The sequence below is a fragment of the Coregonus lavaretus genome, assembly GCF_964263955.1.
Source record: "Coregonus lavaretus genome assembly, chromosome: 35".
Lineage (NCBI taxonomy): Eukaryota > Metazoa > Chordata > Actinopteri > Salmoniformes > Salmonidae > Coregonus > Coregonus lavaretus.
In genome coordinates, this window is record NC_140022.1 from 19,004,925 (window position 1) to 19,026,642 (window position 21,718).

The 21,718-nt window shown below is 42.4% G+C and overlaps 1 protein-coding gene across 1 annotated transcript in view; it reads right to left on the reverse strand.

Annotated features, from left to right (window-relative positions):
* Positions 1-1,618: 1,618 nt before the first annotated feature.
* Positions 1,619-21,718, reverse strand: part of LOC311109568 (zinc finger protein 804A-like) — a gene marked incomplete at both ends in the record, with an annotated part of 88,090 nt that continues 67,990 nt past the window's right edge. The window contains 4 exons of the mRNA XM_084152488.1: positions 1,619-1,683; positions 15,108-15,316; positions 15,707-16,189; positions 16,819-16,949. Coding sequence (XP_084008614.1) covers positions 1,619-1,683; positions 15,108-15,316; positions 15,707-16,189; positions 16,819-16,949 — 888 coding nt within the window. The remainder of the gene's footprint in view (positions 1,684-15,107; positions 15,317-15,706; positions 16,190-16,818; positions 16,950-21,718) is intronic.

Sequence of the window (21,718 nt, forward strand, 5' to 3'; positions counted from 1 at the left end):
CTCCCACGTACTGACGGCTTCACCACAGTCCTGGTGGTCGTAGATCGGTTCTCCAAATCATGCCGTTTTTATAGGCCTCAGTCTAATGGGCAGGTGGAGCGCATGAACCAGGAGCTGGGGAGGTTTCTTCGTTGCCACTGTCAGGACCGGGAAGGGTGAGTTGGCGAGGTTTCTTCCCTGGGCAGAATTTTCATGTGTCTCTCCTTAGGCCGGTGGTTCCTGGTCCTCTGGCGGATGCTGTCCCCGGGGGTACAGTCGGACGGCAGAGTGAAGGAAAAGCAGCCTAACAAGTGCTCAGCATATGTGGGAACTCCTTCAAGACTGTTGGAAAAGCATTCCAGGTGAAGCTGGTTGAGAGAATGCCAGGAGTGTGCAAAAACTGTCATCAAGGCAAAGGGTGGCTATTTGAAGAATCTCAAATATAAAATATATTTGGATTTGTTTAACACTTTTTTGGTTACTACATGATTGCATATGTGTTATTTCATAGTTTTGATGTCTTCACTATTATTCTACAATGTAGAAAGTAGTAAAAATAAAGACAAATCCTTGAATGAGTAGGTGTGTTTAAACTTTTGATCTCTTTTTCGTTGAAAGGCGGTACAAGCCGGCTGTTCTAACCAAGACCAAACTCTGAGGGTGCAGGATGGCCTAACTTCGGAGTGCTTCCAGATCTTTCTCTCTTAATCAAATGGCATGTTCACGTTCTTGATGTTTAGCTGCGCGCGCTACTTCTAATCTGTTGCTCAATTTCTAATTTCTGTTGGTTCAACTTTGCCTTTTAGTTCTGACTTCCTCAGTTGCACGTCTACGGGACTCACCCCACTACCCGTAGCATCCTTTTCAACTTCTCTCTCCGAGAGGATTTCCTCCTCCACCAAAACAGTACTGATCAACTCTTTGACTGCTGCTTTTGTATCGCCAGATGCCACTTTGATGTCATAATGCTTTGCAATGATGAGCAGATTCGCCTTTGTACATTTTATCTAGCATCTCCCATGTAGGGTTTTCCACAAATGCTTCCAACTTAAAGTCCATGTTTTTTATTAGCTTATGTTTATGCAACTTTTTAAATTATTCCACCAATCTTATAACCCCTCAGGGTGGATGTCAGTGACAGAAACTATCACAAAAGTGTCTTTTGAACACTCATATCTGGGAACAGCTGAGCTTCAGAGTAGGAGATTAGAGTGACTATCATAGGAAACAATATCCCAAATGAGCCCCCATTTTGTTACGTTCCACAGCAAGAAAACCAAAAAATGTCGCTCAAACAGAAGGAACTTAACTAAGAGTCAATGAACATAACCAAATCAAAACAGGTGGGGTTTTAGGAGGGGTTCTGAAAGTCACTCATGGGGGTTTCCACTGAAAGTTGACTAGCAACAACAACTCGAACCTAAAAGACACCCACAATGAGGGCTCACTAAATTTGCCCAAGAAGAGGCAAACAAAATAAAAACCCACACCAAACTTAAAGACAGGAAGCAAACCAAAAAGTGGAGCAAAACGAAAACTGGGAAGATCAGATAAAGGATTGTTTTTCTAGAAATTTAACAGCCAACTAAAAGTGTGGAATGTGGACGCGGACATCCGTCGAGCCCTGCGACAGGAGCCCTCAACTGCCCACTGTCCTGAGGGGCATATCTACGTGCCCTCTGATGTGCGGGACCGTCTCCTCGCCTGGGCACACACAGCACCTGTGTCGGGGCACCCGGTTATAGCCCGTACTATCGACTGTCTCTCCGCCAAGTACTGGTGGCCCACCTTGGCCCGGGACGTCCGGGTTTACACGGGGGTGCACTGTCACACCAGCCTTCGCTTTGGCTCCCCTTCCTGTCCAGCTCAGGCGTTCGGCGTCGCCGGCCTTCTAGCTGCTGCCGAACCTGCTGCTGGCGAACGCCCTTCACTCATCAACCCCAGACTTGTCTCGTCATCATTACACACACCTGGTTCCAATCCCCACTCTATCACTGTATATATACTCCCTCTGTCATTTGTCTTTGTTGGTCATTGTATATGTTGCTTGTTTTCCTGAGAGGTACAGTGGAGACAACAAATATTTGATACACTGCCGATTTTGTAGGTTTTCCTACTTACAAAGCATGTAGAGGTCTGTAATTTTTATCATAGGTAAATTTCAACCGTGAGAGACGGAATCTAAAACAAAAATCCAGAAAATCACATTGTATGATTTTTAAGTAATTAATTTGCATTTTATTGCATGACATAAGTATTTGATCACCTACCAACCAGTAAGAATTCCGGCTCTCACAGACCTGTTAGTTTTTCTTTAAGAAGCTCTCCTGTTCTCCACTCATTACCTGTATTAACTGCATCTGTTTGAACTCGTTACCTGTATAAAAGACACCTGTTCACACACTCAATCAAACAGACTCCAACCTCTCCACAATGGCCAAGACCAGAGAGCTGTGTAAGGACATCAGGGATAAATTTGTAGACCTGCACAAGGCTGGGATGGGCTACAGGACAATAGGCAAGCAGCTTGGTGAGAAGGCAACAACTGTTGGCGCAATTATTAGAAAATGGAAGAAGTTCAAGATGACGGTCAATCACTCCATGCAAGATCTCACCTCGTGGGGCATCAATGATCATGAGGAAGGTGAGGGATCAGCCCAGAACTACACGGCAGGACCTGGTCAATGACCTGAAGAGAGCTGGGACCACAGTCTCAAAGAAAACCATTAGTAACACACTACGCTGTCATGGATTAAAATCCTGCAGTGCACGCAAGGTCCCCCTGCTCAAGCCAGCGCATGTCCAGGGCGTCTGAAGTTTGCCATTGACCATCTGGATGATCCAGAGGAGGAATGGGAGAAGGTCATGTGGTCTGATGAGACAAAAATAGAGCTTTTTGGTCTAAACTCCACTCGCCATGTTTGGAGGAAGAAGAAGGATGAGTACAACCCCAAGAACACCATCCCAACCGTGAAGCATGGAGGTGGAAACATCATTCTTTAGGGATGCTTTTCTGCAAAGGGGACAGGACGACTGCACCATATTGAGGGGAGGATGGATGAGGCCATGTATCGCGAGATCTTGGCCAACAACCTCCTTCCCTCAGTAAGAGCATTGAAGATGGGTCGTGGCTGGGTCTTCCAGCATGACAACGACCCGAAACACACAGCCAGGGCAACTAAGGAGTGGCTCCGTAAGAAGCATCTCAAGGTCCTGGAGTGGCCTAGCCAGTCTCCAGACCTGAACCCAATAGAAAATCTTTGGAGGGAGCTGAAAGTCCGTATTGCCCAGCGACAGCCCCGAAACCTGAAGGATCTGGAGAAGGTCTGTATGGAGGAGTGGGCCAAAATCCCTGCTGTAGTGTGTGCAAACCTGGTCAAGACCTACAGGAAACATATGATCTCTGTAATTGCAAACAAAGGTTTCTGTACCAAATATTAAGTTCTGCTTTTCTGATGTATCAAATACTTATGTCATGCAATAAAATGCAAATTAATTACTTAAAAATCATACAATGTGATTTTCTGGATTTTTGTTTTAGATTCTGTCTCTCACAGTTGAAGTGTACCTATGATAATAATTACAGACCTCTACATGCTTTGTAAGTAGGAAAACCTGCAAAATCGGCAGTGTATCAAATACTTGTTCTCCCCACTGTATCTCTCCTACTATTTCCTGAGTACTTTATATTTTGCACTGTGGGTTTCGTCCCGCTTTAAGCTATGGTGCTTTAATAAATTCAGTAGTTCTAAACCTGCGACTGCCTCCTGCCTACTCCTCTCTAAACTTGTGACAAACGGCATCATGAACTCTACCAAGTACCAGGACATTTTAGGCAAAACCTGGTTGCCTATGCCAGGAGGCTGAAACTCAGCCGCAAGTGGATCTTCCAGCAAGACAATGACCCCAAGCACAAATCAAAATCCACAAAGAAATTGTTAATTGACCACAGAATCAACATTTTGCAATTGCCATCTCAGTCTGCGGACTTGAACCCCTTTAAAAACCTATGGTTTGAATTGTAGTTGGCAGTCCAAAGGATCCGAAAAGATTCTGTTTGGAGAAATGTGTTCTCCCATCTCATAAAACATTATAGAAAAAAGCTATGTTTCGTTATCATTGCAAAGGGAGGGTGCGCAAAGAATTGAACACAGGGGTGCCAATAGTTTTGACATCTATCTTTTTTATATTTTTTGTATTACTTATTAAACACTTTTTTTTAGCATACAATATAGCTCAGTATTTGTATTGTTTATTTTATACAGTATTCTTTGCTCATCTTTATCAAAGGTGCCAATAATTTTGGAGGTGGCTGTACCTTACATACAGTAGATGGTGCCCCCTGTGAGGGGAATCCTTTACAGATGAAACATTTGACTGCACCAATTGTTGCTTGCAAACTCAATGCTGCCTCCAAAACGAATAAGGTGGCTCCGCTAATGTTTACATTTTAACGTTTGTCACAGTCTTTCCAAGCGTATTATCTAGTGTAATCCTCTTTACTTTGTAAAAACTGTTTTTGACTGCTTAGTTAATACTTGCCCTGTGGACTGCCACCCTCTCATGCTGTGTCCTGCAAGCACATGCGAGAACAGGAACGAGGGAGAACACTTCTGGCGAGAATTCAGAGGGACAGCCCAGAGCGCCAGAAAGTTTCCCCAAACATTAAAAAATATATATTATTATGTAAACAGTGAGCATAATTTTGCCTCCATGAGTTTCTTCACCGAGTTGCCTGCAAGGATCAACGGACAGAACAAGACCATGACCCCAAGCACACATCAAAATCCACAAAGAAATTGTTAATTGACCACAGAATCAACATTTTGCAATTGCCATCTCAGTCTGCGGACTTGAACCCCATTAGAAACCTGTGGTTTGAATTGTAGAGGGCAGTCCAAAGGATCCGAAAAGATTCTGTTTGGAGAAATGTGTTCTCCCATCTCATAAAACATTATAGAAAAAAGCTATGTTTCGTTATCATTGCAAAGGGAGGGTGCACAAAGAATTGAACACAGGGGTGCCAATAGTTTTGACATCTATCTTTTTTATATTTTTTTGTATTACTTATTAAACACTTTTTTTTTAGCATACAATATAGCTCAGTATTTGTATTGTTTATTTTATACAGTATTCTTTGCTCATCTTTATCAAAGGTGCCAATAATTTTGGAGGTGGCTGTACCTTACATACAGTAGATGGTGCCCCCTGTGAGGGGAATCCTTTACAGATGAAACATTTGACTGCACCGATTGTTGCTTGCAAACTCAATGCTGCCTCCAAAACGAATAAGGTGGCTCCGCTAATGTTTACATTTTAACGTTTGTCACAGTCTTTCCAAGCGTATTATCTAGTGTAATCCTCTTTACTTTGTAAAAACTGGTTTTGACTGCTTAGTTAATACTTGCCCTGTGGACTGCCACCCTCTCATGCTGTGTCCTGCAAGCACATGCGAGAACAGGAACGAGGGAGAACAGTTCTGGCGAGAATTCAGAGGGACAGCCCAGAGCGCCAGAAAGTTTCCCCAAACATTAAAAAATATATATTATTATGTAAACAGTGAGCATAATTTTGCCTCCTTGAGTTTCTTCACCGAGTTGCCTGCAAGGATCAACGGACAGAACAAGACCATGACCCCAAGCACACATCAAAATCCACAAAGAAATTGTTAATTGACCACAGAATCAACATTTTGCAATTGCCATCTCAGTCTGCGGACTTGAACCCCTTTAAAAACCTATGGTTTGAATTGTAGTTGGCAGTCCAAAGGATCCGAAAAGATTCTGTTTGGAGAAATGTGTTCTCCCATCTCATAAAACATTATAGAAAAAAGCTATGTTTCGTTATCATTGCAAAGGGAGGGTGCACAAAGAATTGAACACAGGGGTGCCAATAGTTTTGACATCTATCTTTTTTATATTTTTTGTATTACTTATTAAACACTTTTTTTTAGCATACAATATAGCTCAGTATTTGTATTGTTTATTTTATACAGTATTCTTTGCTCATCTTTATCAAAGGTGCCAATAATTTTGGAGGTGGCTGTACCTTACATACAGTAGATGGTGCCCCCTGTGAGGGGAATCCTTTACAGATGAAACATTTGACTGCACCAATTGTTGCTTGCAAACTCAATGCTGCCTCCAAAACGAATAAGGTGGCTCCGCTAATGTTTACATTTTAACGTTTGTCACAGTCTTTCCAAGCGTATTATCTAGTGTAATCCTCTTTACTTTGTAAAAACTGTTTTTGACTGCTTAGTTAATACTTGCCCTGTGGACTGCCACCCTCTCATGCTGTGTCCTGCAAGCACATGCGAGAACAGGAACGAGGGAGAACAGTTCTGGCGAGAATTCAGAGGGACAGCCCAGAGCGCCAGAAAGTTTCCCCAAACATTAAAAAAATATATTATTATGTAAACAGTGAGCATAATTTTGCCTCCTTGAGTTTCTTCACCGAGTTGCCTGCAAGGATCAATGGACAGAACAAGACCATGACCCCAAGCACACATCAAAATCCACAAAGAAATTGTTAATTGACCACAGAATCAACATTTTGCAATTGCCATCTCAGTCTGCGGACTTGAACCCCTTTAAAAACCTATGGTTTGAATTGTAGTTGGCAGTCCAAAGGATCCGAAAAGATTCTGTTTGGAGAAATGTGTTCTCCCATCTCATAAAACATTATAGAAAAAAGCTATGTTTCGTTATCATTGCAAAGGGAGGGTGCACAAAGAATTGAACACAGGGGTGCCAATAGTTTTGACATCTATCTTTTTTATATTTTTTGTATTACTTATTAAACACTTTTTTTTTAGCATACAATATAGCTCAGTATTTGTATTGTTTATTTTATACAGTATTCTTTGCTCATCTTTATCAAAGGTGCCAATAATTTTGGAGGTGGCTGTACCTTACATACAGTAGATGGTGCCCCCTGTGAGGGGAATCCTTTACAGATGAAACATTTGACTGCACCAATTGTTGCTTGCAAACTCAATGCTGCCTCCAAAACGAATAAGGTGGCTCCGCTAATGTTTACATTTTAACGTTTGTCACAGTCTTTCCAAGCGTATTATCTAGTGTAATCCTCTTTACTTTGTAAAAACTGGTTTTGACTGCTTAGTTTATACTTGCCCTGTGGACGGCCACCCTCTCATGCTGTGTCCTGCAAGCACATGCGAGAACAGGAATGAGGGAGAACAGTTCTGGCGAGAATTCAGAGGGACAGCCCAGAGCGCCAGAAAGTTTCCCCAAACATTAAAAAATATATATTATTATGGAAACAGTGAGCATAATTTTGCCTCCATGAGTTTCTTCACCGAGTTGCCTGCAAGGATCAACGGACAGAACAAGACCATGACCTCAAGCACACATCAAAATCCACAAAGAAATTGTTAATTGACCACAGAATCAACATTTTGCAATTGCCATCTCAGTCTGCGGACTTGAACCCCATTAAAAACCTGTGGTTTGAATTGTAGTTGGCAGTCCAAAGGATCCGAAAAGATTCTGTTTGGAGAAATGTGTTCTCCCATCTCATAAAACATTATAGAAAAAAGCTATGTTTCGTTATCATTGCAAAGGGAGGGTGCGCAAAGAATTGAACACAGGGGTGCCAATAGTTTTGACATCTATCTTTTTTATATTTTTTTGTATTACTTATTAAACACTTTTTTTTTAGCATACAATATAGCTCAGTATTTGTATTGTTTATTTTATACAGTATTCTTTGCTCATCTTTATCAAAGGTGCCAATAATTTTGGAGGTGGCTGTACCTTACATACAGTAGATGGTGCCCCCTGTGAGGGGAATCCTTTACAGATGAAACATTTGACTGCACCGATTGTTGCTTCAAACTCAATGCTGCCTCCAAAACGAATAAGGTGGCTCCGCTAATGTTTACATTTTAACGTTTGTCACAGTCTTTCCAAGCGTATTATCTAGTGTAATCCTCTTTACTTTGTAAAAACTGGTTTTGACTGCTTAGTTAATACTTGCCCTGTGGACTGCCACCCTCTCATGCTGTGTCCTGCAAGCACATGCGAGAACAGGAACGAGGGAGAACAGTTCTGGCGAGAATTCAGAGGGACAGCCCAGAGCGCCAGAAAGTTTCCCCAAACATTAAAAAAATATATTATTATGTAAACAGTGAGCATAATTTTGCCTCCTCGAGTTTCTTCACCGAGTTGCCTGCAAGGATCAACGGACAGAACAAGACCAGTTAGCTAGTTAACTTGCTAACCAGCCAACACATGCTAGCTGGCCAACAGTTGTTCCTGGAGCAGCTCATCCCTGTCAGCTTCACTTCAACAAGCAGTTTGTGAGTACTGGAATTAACACTGGAAGCCATCATGTTTGCAGTATTTATTCGACTCCCCAACCTTGGAGCCCCCTTGTTATTCAGTGTTCCCCTGAGTAAGGAGCTCAGAAACTGACGGTAAAAACATGACTTCTCAATACAGAAGTTGAAACATTCATAACCGATGGGCACTACATCAACATACAAATTATTTTGCAATCTTGGGAGAAAATAGAATGTCTATGTTGCACAGTAATATCGCTATTATTTGATTTCACCACGGGTTACGAGAATTAAGAATAAAGAGATGGGACCTGGGTTCAATCAGGGTGGGGCCTATAAATAGGTGAGAGGCAGTAATAGATAATTAGGGATTAAAATGGGTAACCGGGATCCCAGGACTGTCGTGGGAACACTCTTCACATTTCCAGAATTTTTTTTATGACAAGACCCTGGAAATTACAAAAAAATTCCCCAATGTGGCGTTAATGCAATTCCACAATATAAACATGCGCATCAGCATATTAGCAAAAAAATTAATAGCACATTATCCAAACATATATATTTACTTCACACAAAGTCACCATGAATTCAAAGCTGTGGTCCTCTGTAGCTCAGCTGGTAGAGCACGGCGCTTGTAACGCCAAGGTAGTGGGTTCGATCAACGGGACCACCCATACACCAAAAAAAAAATTATGCACGCATGACTGTAAGTTGCTTTGGCTAAAAGCGTCTGCTAAATGGCATATTATTATTATTATAAAGCACGCATAATTGACACTGCCAGACTGCACACGCGACCCGAATGCAGTTAATAAACCCTACAGGAAACCCCTACAGTATAGTCTATAAAATAACCTGTGCCCCTTTGAGCTGTCATTGTGACTCTTCAGACAGTCACTAATATGATAGGCCTACGCACAATTCACTACATACAGTGCCTTCATAAAGTATTCACACCCCTTGACTTTTTCTACATTTTGTTGTGTTACAAGGTGGCCTTGAAGTAGGTTTTCCTCTAGGATTTTGCCTCTGCTTAGCTGTATTATGTTTCTTTGTATCCTAAAAAGCTCCCTAGTCCTTGCCGATGACAAGCATACCAATAACATGATGCAGCCACCACCATGCTTGAAAATATGAAGAGTGGTACTCAGTGATGTTGTTTTGGATTTGACGCAGACATAAAGTAAAAATGGTTGCCAAATTTTGTGCAGTTTTACTTTAGTGACTCATTGCAAACAGGATGCATGCTTTGGAATATTTTTATTTTGTACGGGCTTCCTTCTTTTCACTCTTATTTTGGTTAGTATTGTGGACTAAGTATAATCTGTAACTGCTTTAAAGTCACCTTTGGCCTCATGGTGAAATCCCTGAGCAGTTACCTTCCTCTCCAGGAACTGAGTTAGGAAGGACGCCTGTATCTTTGTAGTGACTGGGTGTATCGATACACCACCCAAAGTGTAATTAATATGCTCAAAGGGATATTCAATGTCTACTTTTTTTTATCCATCTACCAATAGGTGCCCTTCTTTGCGAGGCATTGGAAAACCTCCCTAGTCTTTGTGGTTGAATCTGTGTTTGAAATTCACTGCTCGACTGAGGGACCTTACAGATAATTGTATGTGTGGGGTACAGAGATGAGGTAGTCATAACAAAATCATGTTAAACACTATTATTGCACACAGTGAGTCCAAGCAACTTATTATGAGACTTGTTAAGCACATTTTTACACCTGAATTTATTTACACTTGCCATAACAAAGGAATTGAATACTTATTGACTCAAGACATTTCAGCTTTTCATTCTTAAATTGTAAAAATGACTAAAAGCATAATTCCACTGTGACATTATGGGGTATTGTGTGTAGGCCAGTGACACAAAATCAAAATTTAATCATTTTTAAATGCAGTCTGTAACACAACATTATGTGGAAAAAATAAAGGGGTGTGAATACTTTCTGTAGGCACTGTAGGCATCTCTGTCACATGTGTGAAGTTTTAGAAATGTTCATCATGCCTCTGAATTGTTATCTTCTCCTGTCCTAGAACCTAGGCTATTTTCCTATCCTGTCCCAGTCCCAATCCCACTGAAACCCCAAATCCTGACACCTGTTTCATATGAAAATTCCTAACTTTATTCTGTAATCCATAGGTTGCATTATCAAAGCACGTCTCTCGCCTGCATGTCTCTCGCCTATGCATGTCAAAATACTGTTATAGCATTTCCCCTGCTTCTCTGCGCTGTCTCGGCTACTTGCAGCCCATATGAGAGCTTCAGTAGAGAATATGTGATCAACAAACGGTATGGGTGTAGATATGTTTACAGTATTTAAAACAGAGTTGGTCTCTGTTAAGACACCTTGATATTTAAACTATTTCCACTCGTCATCTCCCCTTTATTCGAGCTGATAATGATCTGTATAATCATTAACTCGATTTTGCCAAATATAGGAGATATTCTGTCATTCGTTGAAGGAGGTTATCTAGAAAGCTTAGCAACTTTGGTCATTTGGCTTTTGTTTGACTGTCATTACAAAGTTTGTATGATTTGACAATGCTATACTCGGGGTGCGCTCTGTGCGTCCTACTGCTGAAATGCGCTGAATTAGGCCTAATTGAGGAACATGATAACGCTCTGAATTTATGAATGGCCTAATTCACAACAATGTCATTGGCAATCAAAGACGGTTACTCTATTATTGCTAAATATCAGTTTAATTTGCTCTGAAATCTTTATATAGTGATGCAGCCAAGCCGACCAGGTGGCGCAGGGCCTATCTTATTTGGGGAAAACCCTGGCATAGTGACCATATCTTGGTTTTAAACACTTTAAATTTGCACTAACGATTTTTGTTGCATTTCCCGGGACTCTTTATTCTTTATACCAATTATTCCTGGTATTGAAACTTGGTAGATTTTCGGGAAAATATGAATCCCTAGTCTATATGTACATAAGTAGCTAGATAAATAGTGTGTGTTATTGTGAGTATGAGTGGTTCAACCTCAAAATGTACCACTTGACCATGATCAGGTGTTTATACCTAATAAGCATAAACACTTGAAAGGCTTTATTTACCAGGAAAACGTCAGTATAATATAGCTACATAATGGATGACACAATGGAATATCTTTCCTCCACACAAAGTGGAATGATATTTTTACTATTTTAAAGGAATAATTTACAAAGACAAAAACAGTCAAGCACAATATATTCAGTTTAAAACATATTATCTTTACACAAAGGTAAACACTATTAGAATAGATTGTGAATAAATAAAAACTCAACCCTCAGAATGATTGATAAAGCTGATGATTATCAAATATTACTCAAGTTTCTCTAGAACTATGCAAAACAGTAAAACCAGAAAACACCCTGACAGTGTAGAAATGTTGGAAACCTCTATCAAATACCTGGGTGTTCGATAACCCATACTGGAAAGAAATATCACCACACATTTTCCGGAGGCGAAAGAACCCTACAACTGTTTAGGCGAGGTGCTGGCTAGCGGAGTAGAACACTTTAAAAAGAGAAGGAGAGCCGCACCCTCTAGGAGCTCAGATGCAATAATTTAATAATCAACATCACACATTTTCCCACAGAACCCGGCTGATATACAATAGATAAATAAATACATTGATAGCTGCCCTAAAATAAGTACACTACATGACCAAAAGTATGTGGACACCTGCTCATCAAACATCTCATTCCAAAATCATGGGCATTAATATGGAGTTGGTCCCCCCTTTGCTGCTATAACAGCCTCCACTCTGTTATAGCTTTCCACTAGAAGGCTTTCCACTAGATGTTGGTACATTGCTGCAGGGATTTTCTTCCACTCAGCCACGAGATGTAGTGAGGTCGGTCACTGATGTTGGGCGATAAGGCTTGGCTCGCAGTCGGTGTTCCAATTCATCCCAAAGGTGTTCGATAGGGTTGAGGTCAGGGCTCTGTGCAGGCCAGTCAAGTTCTTCCACACCAATCTCGACAAACCACCTCTGTATGGACCTCACTTTGTGCACGGGGGCATTGTCATGCTGAAACAGGAAAGGTCCTTCCCCAAACTGTTGCCACAAAGTTGAAAGCACAGAATCATCTAGAATGTCATTGTATGCTGTAGCGTTAAGATTTCCCTCACTGGAAAGTGAGGCCTAGCCCGAACCAAGGGGCCTAGCCCGAACCATGAAAAACAGCCCCAGATCATTATTCCTCCTCCACTAAACTTTACAGTTGGCACTATGCATTTGGGCAGGTAGCGTTCTCCTGGCATCCGCCAAACCCAGTTTAATCCGTCGGACTGCCAGGTGGTGAAGCGTGATTCATCACTCCAGAGAACGCATTTCCAGAGTCCAATGGTGGCGAGCTTTACACCACTCCAGCCGATGCTTGGCATTGCTCATGGTGATCTTAGGCTTGTGTGCTGCTGCTTGGCCATGGAAACCCATTTCATGAAGCTCCCGACAAACAGTTATTATGCTGACGTTGCATCCTGAGGCAGTTTGGAACTCGGTATTGAGCGGTTCCGTTCTGTGAGCTTGTGTGTCAGCAAAATAACTGTTTGTCGGGAACTTCATGAAATGGGTTTCCATGGCCAAGCAGCAGCACACAAGCCTAAGATCACCATGCGCAATGCCAAGCATCGGCTGGAGTGGTGTAAAGCTCGCCACCATTGGACTCTGGAAATGCGTTCTCTGGAGTGATGAATCACGCTTCACCATCTGGCAGTCCGACGGATGAATCTGGGTCCACTTCTCGGCTGAGCCGTTGTTGCGCCTAGACATTTCCGCTTCACAATAACAGCACTTACAGTTGACCGGGGCAGCTCTAGCAGGGCAGAAATTTGACGAACTGACTTGTTGGAAAGGTGGCATCCTATGACTGTGCCACGTTGAAAGTCACTGAGCTCTTCAGTAAGGCCATTCTACTGCCAACATTTTGTATATGGAGATTGCATGGCTGTTTGCTCATTTTTATACACCTGTCAGCAACGGGTGTGGCTGACATAGCCAAATCCACTAATTTGAAGGGGTGTCCACATACTTTTGTATACATAGTGTATATACTATGCAGTCAAAACCAGACTTTACAAAGCAAAGAGGGCTACACTAGTAATAATACATTCTGTGGAGGACAATGGAGTCTTAAAACATAGGTTGTAGGGGGATGACAGTGTTGTGAGGTGGGAACATATGAGGGAAAATAGTGCGAGGCAGGGGGTGAAAGGACATGGTCATGGGGTGCAGGCTCGGTCGTGCCATGACCGAAATTGGGGCTGGGTAAATAAAGGGAGGGTGACTTGGTGGGCAATCCTCTGCCCCCAGTGGCAGGTGAGTGAAGGGGAAGATAGGTGACATGAGTTGGGGCTGTGGCTGGAGGAAGTCTGTGTGGTGCTGGAGGAAAGTCTGGTGGATGGTGATGGAGGTGGATAAGGGTAGAGGGAGTTGTACAGGGTGTAGTACTATGGGGGAGGACACAGGGATGTGCGGGCTGGCTAGGACTGGTTTCAGTTTGTCAGGGAAGGCTTGATGGTGCATAGCCTTCCTGTGGGCTTGGAGATGTTGGAGGCAATGCTTCTCCAGACTGTCCAGTGTGGACCTGTAACAGTCCTTTGAGTTAAATGATTCCTCCTCTAATTCTGTGTAGCTAGCATTAAAGGTCTCTGACATTTTCTCATTGCCTATTGGTAGAAATACTTTACAGGAGCCATCGCTCTTACTGTGAAAGCTGGGCTGATCTTGGCTCATCACAGACTTATGTGCAATAATAACATCTGAGCCCTTAGCTCCGGAATCAAAAATATCCCTCTTGAGATCTGACCTATTGATCTGGCCTATGCAGTTGGATCTGCCATTTACACTGTCAATACTCTTCTCAAGTGCATCAGGGTTCAATCTATCCTCAGGTCCAGGGGAGTCGGAGCCAGTGCATGGGCAAAGGCCATCTGCTCCTCGACTCTGCTCATATCTCACTCCACTGCTCACATCAGCCACTGAACTCTGATGAGCTCCACATGCTCTTCTCCTCCTTCTCCGTCTCTTGTTCGGTTTATGCAAAGTGTTCACACAAGTACTACCGACAGTTTGGTCATCCATAGTCCTTTTTCGACATCTTCCACCTTCCTGTAACAACACTGATTCAGGGAGTGGCTGGTGTTTTAAAGGTGTGGGATCTCTTTTATTCATCTGGTCTGCGCTTCTGATGACCAGGTTGGTCTGGAGAGATCCACAGTTGAGAGATGTGTATTCTGTAGCATTTACATGTTTGGACAGTTGGCGCATATTGCCCTCGTAGATCTGTACGATCTGTCCTGGACCCTGGAGAGCCTCATCAGAGTGGGCCAGACTGGCTGTTGGGCCATTCACACACTCTGCCACTGCCTGCCTCACAACACCTGCTGTGTCTCTGTTAGCTGTAATTCTCCTCTCGTTGCCTTCAATTGAGGGTGATTGCTTGTGCTCGTCTGGCTGAAATTGTTTTGCACTGTTATCTCTCATTTGGTCATCAAGTCTTTCATAATGATTGGGAAGTGTCAGGCAATTACCTAATCTTTCTGTTGCCCCATCATATCTGTCTCCCCCCCAGTGAGTCATCCGTCTGTGCCCCCGCCGCCTTCTCCTCCTCTGGCTTCTGCTACAACACCTGCGTGTGTCCACAGCCATAGCTGTGTGTGTCAGGCTTGTGGTTGCCAACTGTGCTGAATAATTGCAACACTGCTCATCCTTTCTGATGAGTGTGTTGCTTGGCTCCTCGCATCCTTGACCTTTAGGCCTCTCGCAACATTCCTGAACAAGGCTGCGCTCTGGGCTTGGCGAGCTCCTATACAGCTCACGTGTTTCCAGGGTTGCTTCATCACTGCAGGACTTCTCAGCTAATTCAGCTGATTTCTCGACATCTCTTTCTACCACTCTGCAGCCAGTGCTTTTAGTGGGGGCTCTGAAGTCAAAGTGGAGGGGGTTGCAGCTGTAGGAAATAGATGGGTTTGTCCTGGTGAATGTCAACATCTCGGAGGGCCACTGGAGCACCGTTCTCCCATCTCTACTGAGGATAGAGCAGAAAGGTTTACATGGCCTTGCAACTGTCAATTCCTCATCCTCTGACACACTTAGGTCTTTGTCTGGGGGTTGAGTGTAAATTGCTTCGTTCAAATGATCAGCGCAATTCGACAATGGGTGTCCTCCCTTATGGGAGACATTATCTGTTAACATGATTTCGTCAGTCTCTGTCCCCTGTCCTTGTTCTACCTCAGCTTCCTGTCTTTGTTCAGCCAAGTTGCTTTTTAGACTTCCCTGCACCATGTCCAGTCCACAGTCCTCTAATGTGTTTGAATGTGAGAGAAACACAGAGGATTGGGCTGTGCAGGGAAGAGCCACATCCTCAGAGTAAACGAGGATAGCGCACAAATCAGCCGGGGACATCAAGCTGTCTGACCCTGATGGTGCATTGGTTAACCCCTGACCCTGTGAGCCTGCAATGTGAATCTCTCCCTTGTTATGCAGAGCCTTTTCACTGTCAGAGGGGCTGGGGGAGTCAAGGCCAGCGGGAGGCCGTGGGGAGTTGGGCTGCATGGGCAGCACACTGAGCCTCTGTCTACATGCCTGCCTGCTTGATCCCTCCTCCCCAGCCTGGCAGAACACCGCCGCCGAAGACTCCAGCTTCACAGAGGCCTTTTTGGGGAAAGAGAAGGAGAAAGATATTTTTTGGCCACACTTTCTGGCCACACTGTTGGGAGTTTGCTGGGCCTGAATGGTGCTTGTGTTATCTGTAACTGTGTCTAAGGTGATGTTTGGGCACATTGTGTGTTCCTGGGTGCTGGTCTGTGCTCGGCTGCTGGCTCTGTCACCACGGGCTCCCCCGTAGCCTCCCTCCACGGCCACAGTGGTGGATCGGAACATGGGGCCACTACCAGGTGCGCTGCACAGAAAGGAGTTGACACTGGAATCAGTATGACAGCAGTCAACATCCAAAAATCAACACCAAAAAACAACTGGTGACAATGAGTATGTTTACATGCACACTAATAATTCTATATTAAGATGATTTTGTCAGAAGGCTGAGTATGGCATTAGTCATGTAAACACCTTACTCTGCATATCTTAATCGGCGTAAGGTCATAATCAAAGTAAGCATACACTGATTAAAACAACTCGTTTTCATACACACTTTATATATCTGATTCAAATATGGTTTGCAAAAATAACATGGTCACTGTGGTAGAACGTTTATTTTGATTGGCGATTTTCTGCATTTATCAAAAGTCCCATCAGCAGCCTGATTTCAGATGTGTCCATTTAAACATAATTATTCGGGAAATTGTTCTTCTTGCAAAGCATGTAAATGTGTTAAACTAACTATTATATTAAACTATCCACAATAATCACATTATTGTGTGCATGTAACCATGCTCATTGTCTTATCTCAAATACATCTAACATGAAAGTTTTTTAACTTACATAATTGCAATTTGTTATAAAATTCATTTACAGCCTTCCAAGGTCATACTGTTGAAATTATGTCATATAGGGACACACGAGTCCACCCACCATTGGACTTCCCGCCGCCGTTCAGCCAGCTCATGTAAACGTCGTAGTGCTCTCTCTTGCTTTCTGTCATCCTTCTTGGATTTGGAGGCCATGTTCCGGGCAAACTCCCGCTGCTTCAGCTCTTTCAGTCTCTGGCAGAGAGAATAAATATCACCAGACTCATTATCTACTGTACTGAGTCAGCCATTGAGGAGCATATTCTAGCCAAACTAATTGAATTAAGTGATATTACTCTTCCAGAGAGAATTTGTATTTCCTTAGAGGGTCCTCTACAATATAAGGCATTGGAACCCAATGAAGACGGAATATCTCTATGGAGAAGGTTTTAAACTAACTGTACAGTATCAGACAGCCACCCACAGTGCTGTAAATCTCTGGATGCATGTGTCGTAAGAATATCCTATGTACAAATGTTATTCCACAACAACTTACATCTCATTAATTCATGTTGGCTAACCTTATACAATTTATTCTAAACCAGCACTCCTGACGTTTACTAATTGGTTACCATATCTTCACAGTTACCCTACACCTGTTTCTAATTCATTGAAGCGAATATCAACAAAGACAATATTGCAGAGATTGGGAAAGTGAGGTTTATTGATCACATTGCTTCATAAGGAATAACTGATACGACACAATTTACAGCATGTTTAATTATAGACTCAGACTCTAGGACTGAGTTCACACTCAGTGAAATAGCGGTTGTACAATGCATTTTTACACAACTGTTGTGTGATAACCAAGGATGTAGCGGACCATAAATGCAAATGCAGATGATGCACATTTTGCAATTAGCGTTTACGCACCTATTGTGCTTAGTGTTCTTTAAATTAGCGTTACTCGCCACAACCATTGTGTGTACAACTGTTGTTACCCTGGAGTGAACTAACCCTACATTTTGCATAATACATCTATATTTTTCACTTAATAATCTTCATATGAAACAGACAGCTTCTATAGGGCTCTGTAATTACCCGAACCCATGAATGGCACCCCAGCTAGTCCTGCCTTATGTAGGCTCCTTTGTATTACACACAACTCAACAAGGCTATGTGACCTTTCCTCTTTGAAGTAGCTCTGATGGTTGCATTTTGAGTGGCTGGGTCACAAAGCCAGGAGATTATTTGTATGCATCCAAGATCATTTTGTCATGTTAAGTAGCCTCTTCTCTCAGGGTTATCGAGCAGAAAGGCAATTGTTAATGTTCTGGTTTTACAGTATACAGGACGAGCCTGTCCAATAGACAAATGTTATTGAGCTTCTACCTCTTGCAGGCTCTCCAAAAGGTTTTGCCTTTTCGTTTTTGAAAGTGCAGGTGACTATTGATGCAAATGTTGCCCTCAAAGGTATAGGAAGGATGTAATGTAGATAAAGTACTGTATATATAGACACAATGTTTTGTTCAGCCAAATTTCATAGTCTAAGAAAATATAATTACATGACTTATTAATATATTATACAACAACTGAACAACTGAGTCGCGTCTCTAGCAACTGAACCGATAGAATGAATGACCAGCCGGCTTGGGTAGCAACCCTAGATTTGTGTCGGGACTATATCTTGTGGAAGGATAATAAATGTCAATCATTATTTGAATTTGTTGGTAACCCCCCTCAAAGCCGGTGTTTGGAGGATATATTTGCACAGTTTGCCAGCCTGAGACGAACAACACCCGTGCCAATATATCCTCTAAACACCGGCTTCTCGGGCATTGTGACTTAAATGGAAATACATAATGCACAATGAGGTGCATGTGACATTGTCATGGTATTGTTTTGTAGAATAACGTTTATTTTTTGTCACCTCTTTAGGGATCCTGTTGGGACAACCATCACAGAAGTAGTCTAATTTTTGACACCTTTAAACAGTCACCTGCTAGCCTAGACCAGATCTGTGTAATACTTTAGCTAGAACTACCCTGGTCACAGGGGTTGGCTAAAGCACATGTAGATCTAAACCAGGCTACTGTCTGTCTTTGTTCTCATCAATCTGCTTTTTAGCTGGGGTCAAAGTGGCACTGATATTTAGACTGTTCCAACTCTGCTGTTGTAGGCTGCTCTGGGATGAAGTTTACACTAGGCACAGGTCTAGGTTCAGCTTCCCCTCCCCCAATCCTAACCTTGCAATACTGACAATGCAATACTGACTCAAGATCAATGTCAAAGGGAAACTTCAACCTACTCCTTGTGTGTAGGATAATGCAGCCAGCTAGAGGAATTAGCTCTGTCAATGTTATGTATATGTCTGAAAACAGGTGTATTCATTGACCTGTGCTTGTTAAGTGAGAATGGATGTGATGCTAAACTAATAATGCAGATACAGTTCAGCTTAGGTTAGCATGTGATCTTTAAACAAATATGAATGACATTTGTGACTGGTTACAGGATTGGGGGGCGTTTGACACTAGTTCCTACCTCACAGTAATGCCGTTTGAAAGAAAAATTTATATGACATTTTTTTCTCCAGAAATGCCTTCTTGAATATGTGAACTTTCTAGGCCTTAATTACAAACGTGTATGTGATCCATAAATATGATTAATTATTAGCCTAGTTTAGCGAAGGAGAGAGCACTGAGCTTTAAATGGAGAAAGACAGGATACTTCCTGGCTAACAAAGATTGGCTGAGATAATGGAGAGGTTGACCATGCTGATGGTTGGCCATGTGTTTGCATCTGAATTCTTAAAGAGATGGATGGGGCTAAGGCTTGAGAGGTTGTGAACGATGCTGAATGGGAGTAAACAAAGAAGAGCTCTCTAGCAAGTGTGAACCTCGTCAAAATCTTTCAAGGTTATGTTCTGCTTGTCTCCTAAGTGGGATAACAAGTTTATCAACTTTCAAAGCATCATAACTTTCCCATGTTTCCTCCAACTACGGTGTATGTACCATTTTGAAGCTCTGAGTCTGTACTTTTATCAAATAAAAAAATTAAGTGAACCACTTAAATTTGACTTTTCATTGAGAAATCTGGTCACATTTGATCAAACCTCAAAAACCTTAATATACACTGAGTGAACAAAACATTAGGAACACCTTCCTAATATTGAGTTGCACCCTCTTTTGCTCTGAGAACAGACTCAATTTGTCGGGGAATGGATTCTACAAGGTCTTGGAAGCGTTCCACAGGGATGTTGACTCCAATGCCTCCCACAGTTGTGTCAAGTTGGCTGGATGTCCTTTGGGTGGTGGACCATTCTTGATACACACGGGAAACTGTTGAGCGTGAAAAACCCAGCAGCCTGGCATCTACTACCATAGCCTGTTCAAAGGCACTTAAATCTGATGTCTTGCCAATTCACCCTCAAGGCTCCTTCCTTAACCTGTCTCCTCCCCTTCATCTACACTGATGTGAAGTGGTTTTAACAAGTGACATCAATACAGGATCATAGCTTTCACCTAGATTCACCTGGTCAGTCTATGTTCCTAATGTTTTGTGCACTCAGTGCCTTCAGAAAGTATTAATACCCCTTGACTTATTCCCAAATAAATTGTGTTTCAGCCTGAATTCAAAATGGATTAAAATGATATTATTTCTCACCCATCTACTCACAATACATTTTACATTTTTTTCTTAATTTATTGAAAATGAAATACAGAAATATCTTATTTACATACAGTACCAGTCAAAAGTTTGGACACACAAATTAAAAAAAATACGGAAAAGTGGTGCGTGCATATGTATTCACCCCCTTTGCTATGAAGTTCCTAAATAAGATCTGGTGCAACCAATTACCTTCAGAAGTCACATAATTAGTTAAATAAAGTCCACCTGTGTGCAATCTAAGTGTCACATGATCTCACTATATATACACCTGTTCTGAAAGGCCCCAAAGTCTGCAGCACCACTAAGCAAGGGGCACCACCAAGCAAGCGAAACCATGAAGACCAAGGAGCTCTCCAAACAGGTCAGGGACAAAGTTGTGGAGAAGTACAGATCAGGGATGGGTTATAAAAAAATATCCGAAACTTTGAACATCACACATAGCACCATTTAAATCCATTATTAAAAAAGGGAAAGGATATGGCACCCCAACAAACCTGCCAAGAAAGGGCCGCCCACCAAAACTCACGGACCAGGCAATGAGGGCATTAATCAGAGAGGCAACAAAGAGACCAAAGATAACCCTGAAGGAGCTACAAAGCTCCACAGCGGAGATTGGAGTATCTGTCCATAGGACCACTTTAAGCCGTACACTCAACAGAGCTGGGCTTTATGGAAGAGTGGCCAGAAAAAAGCCATTGCTTCAAGAAAAGAATAAGCAAATAAGTTTGGTGTTCACCAAAAGGCATGTGGGAGACTCCCCAAACATATGGAAGAAGGTACTCTGGTCAGATGAGACTAAAATTGAGCTTTTTGGCCAGCAAGGAAAACGCTATGTCTGGCGCAAACCCAACACCTCTCATCACCCCGAGAACACCATCCAGTGAAGCATTGTGGTGGCAGCATCATGCTGTGGGGATGTTTTTCATCGGCAGGGACTGGGAAACAGGTCAGAATTGAAGGAATGATGGATGGCTCTAAATACAGGGAAATTCTAGAGGGAAACCTGTTTCAGTCTTCCAGAGATTTGAGACTGGTACGGAGGTTCACCTTCCAGCAGGACAATGACCCTAAGCATACTGCTAAAGCAACACTCGAGTGGTTTAAGGGGAAACATTTAAATGTCTTGGAATGGCCTAGTCAAAGCCCAGACCTCAATCCAATTGAGAATCTGTGGTATGACTTAAAGATTGCTGTACACCAGCGGAACCCATCCAACTAGAAGGAGCTGTAGCAGTTTTGCCTTGAAGAATGGGCAACAATCCCAGTGGCTAGATGTGCCAAGCTTATAGAAACATACCCCAATAGACTTTTAGCTGTAATTGCTGAAAAAAAAAAAATGTGTTTTTTTTGTCTTA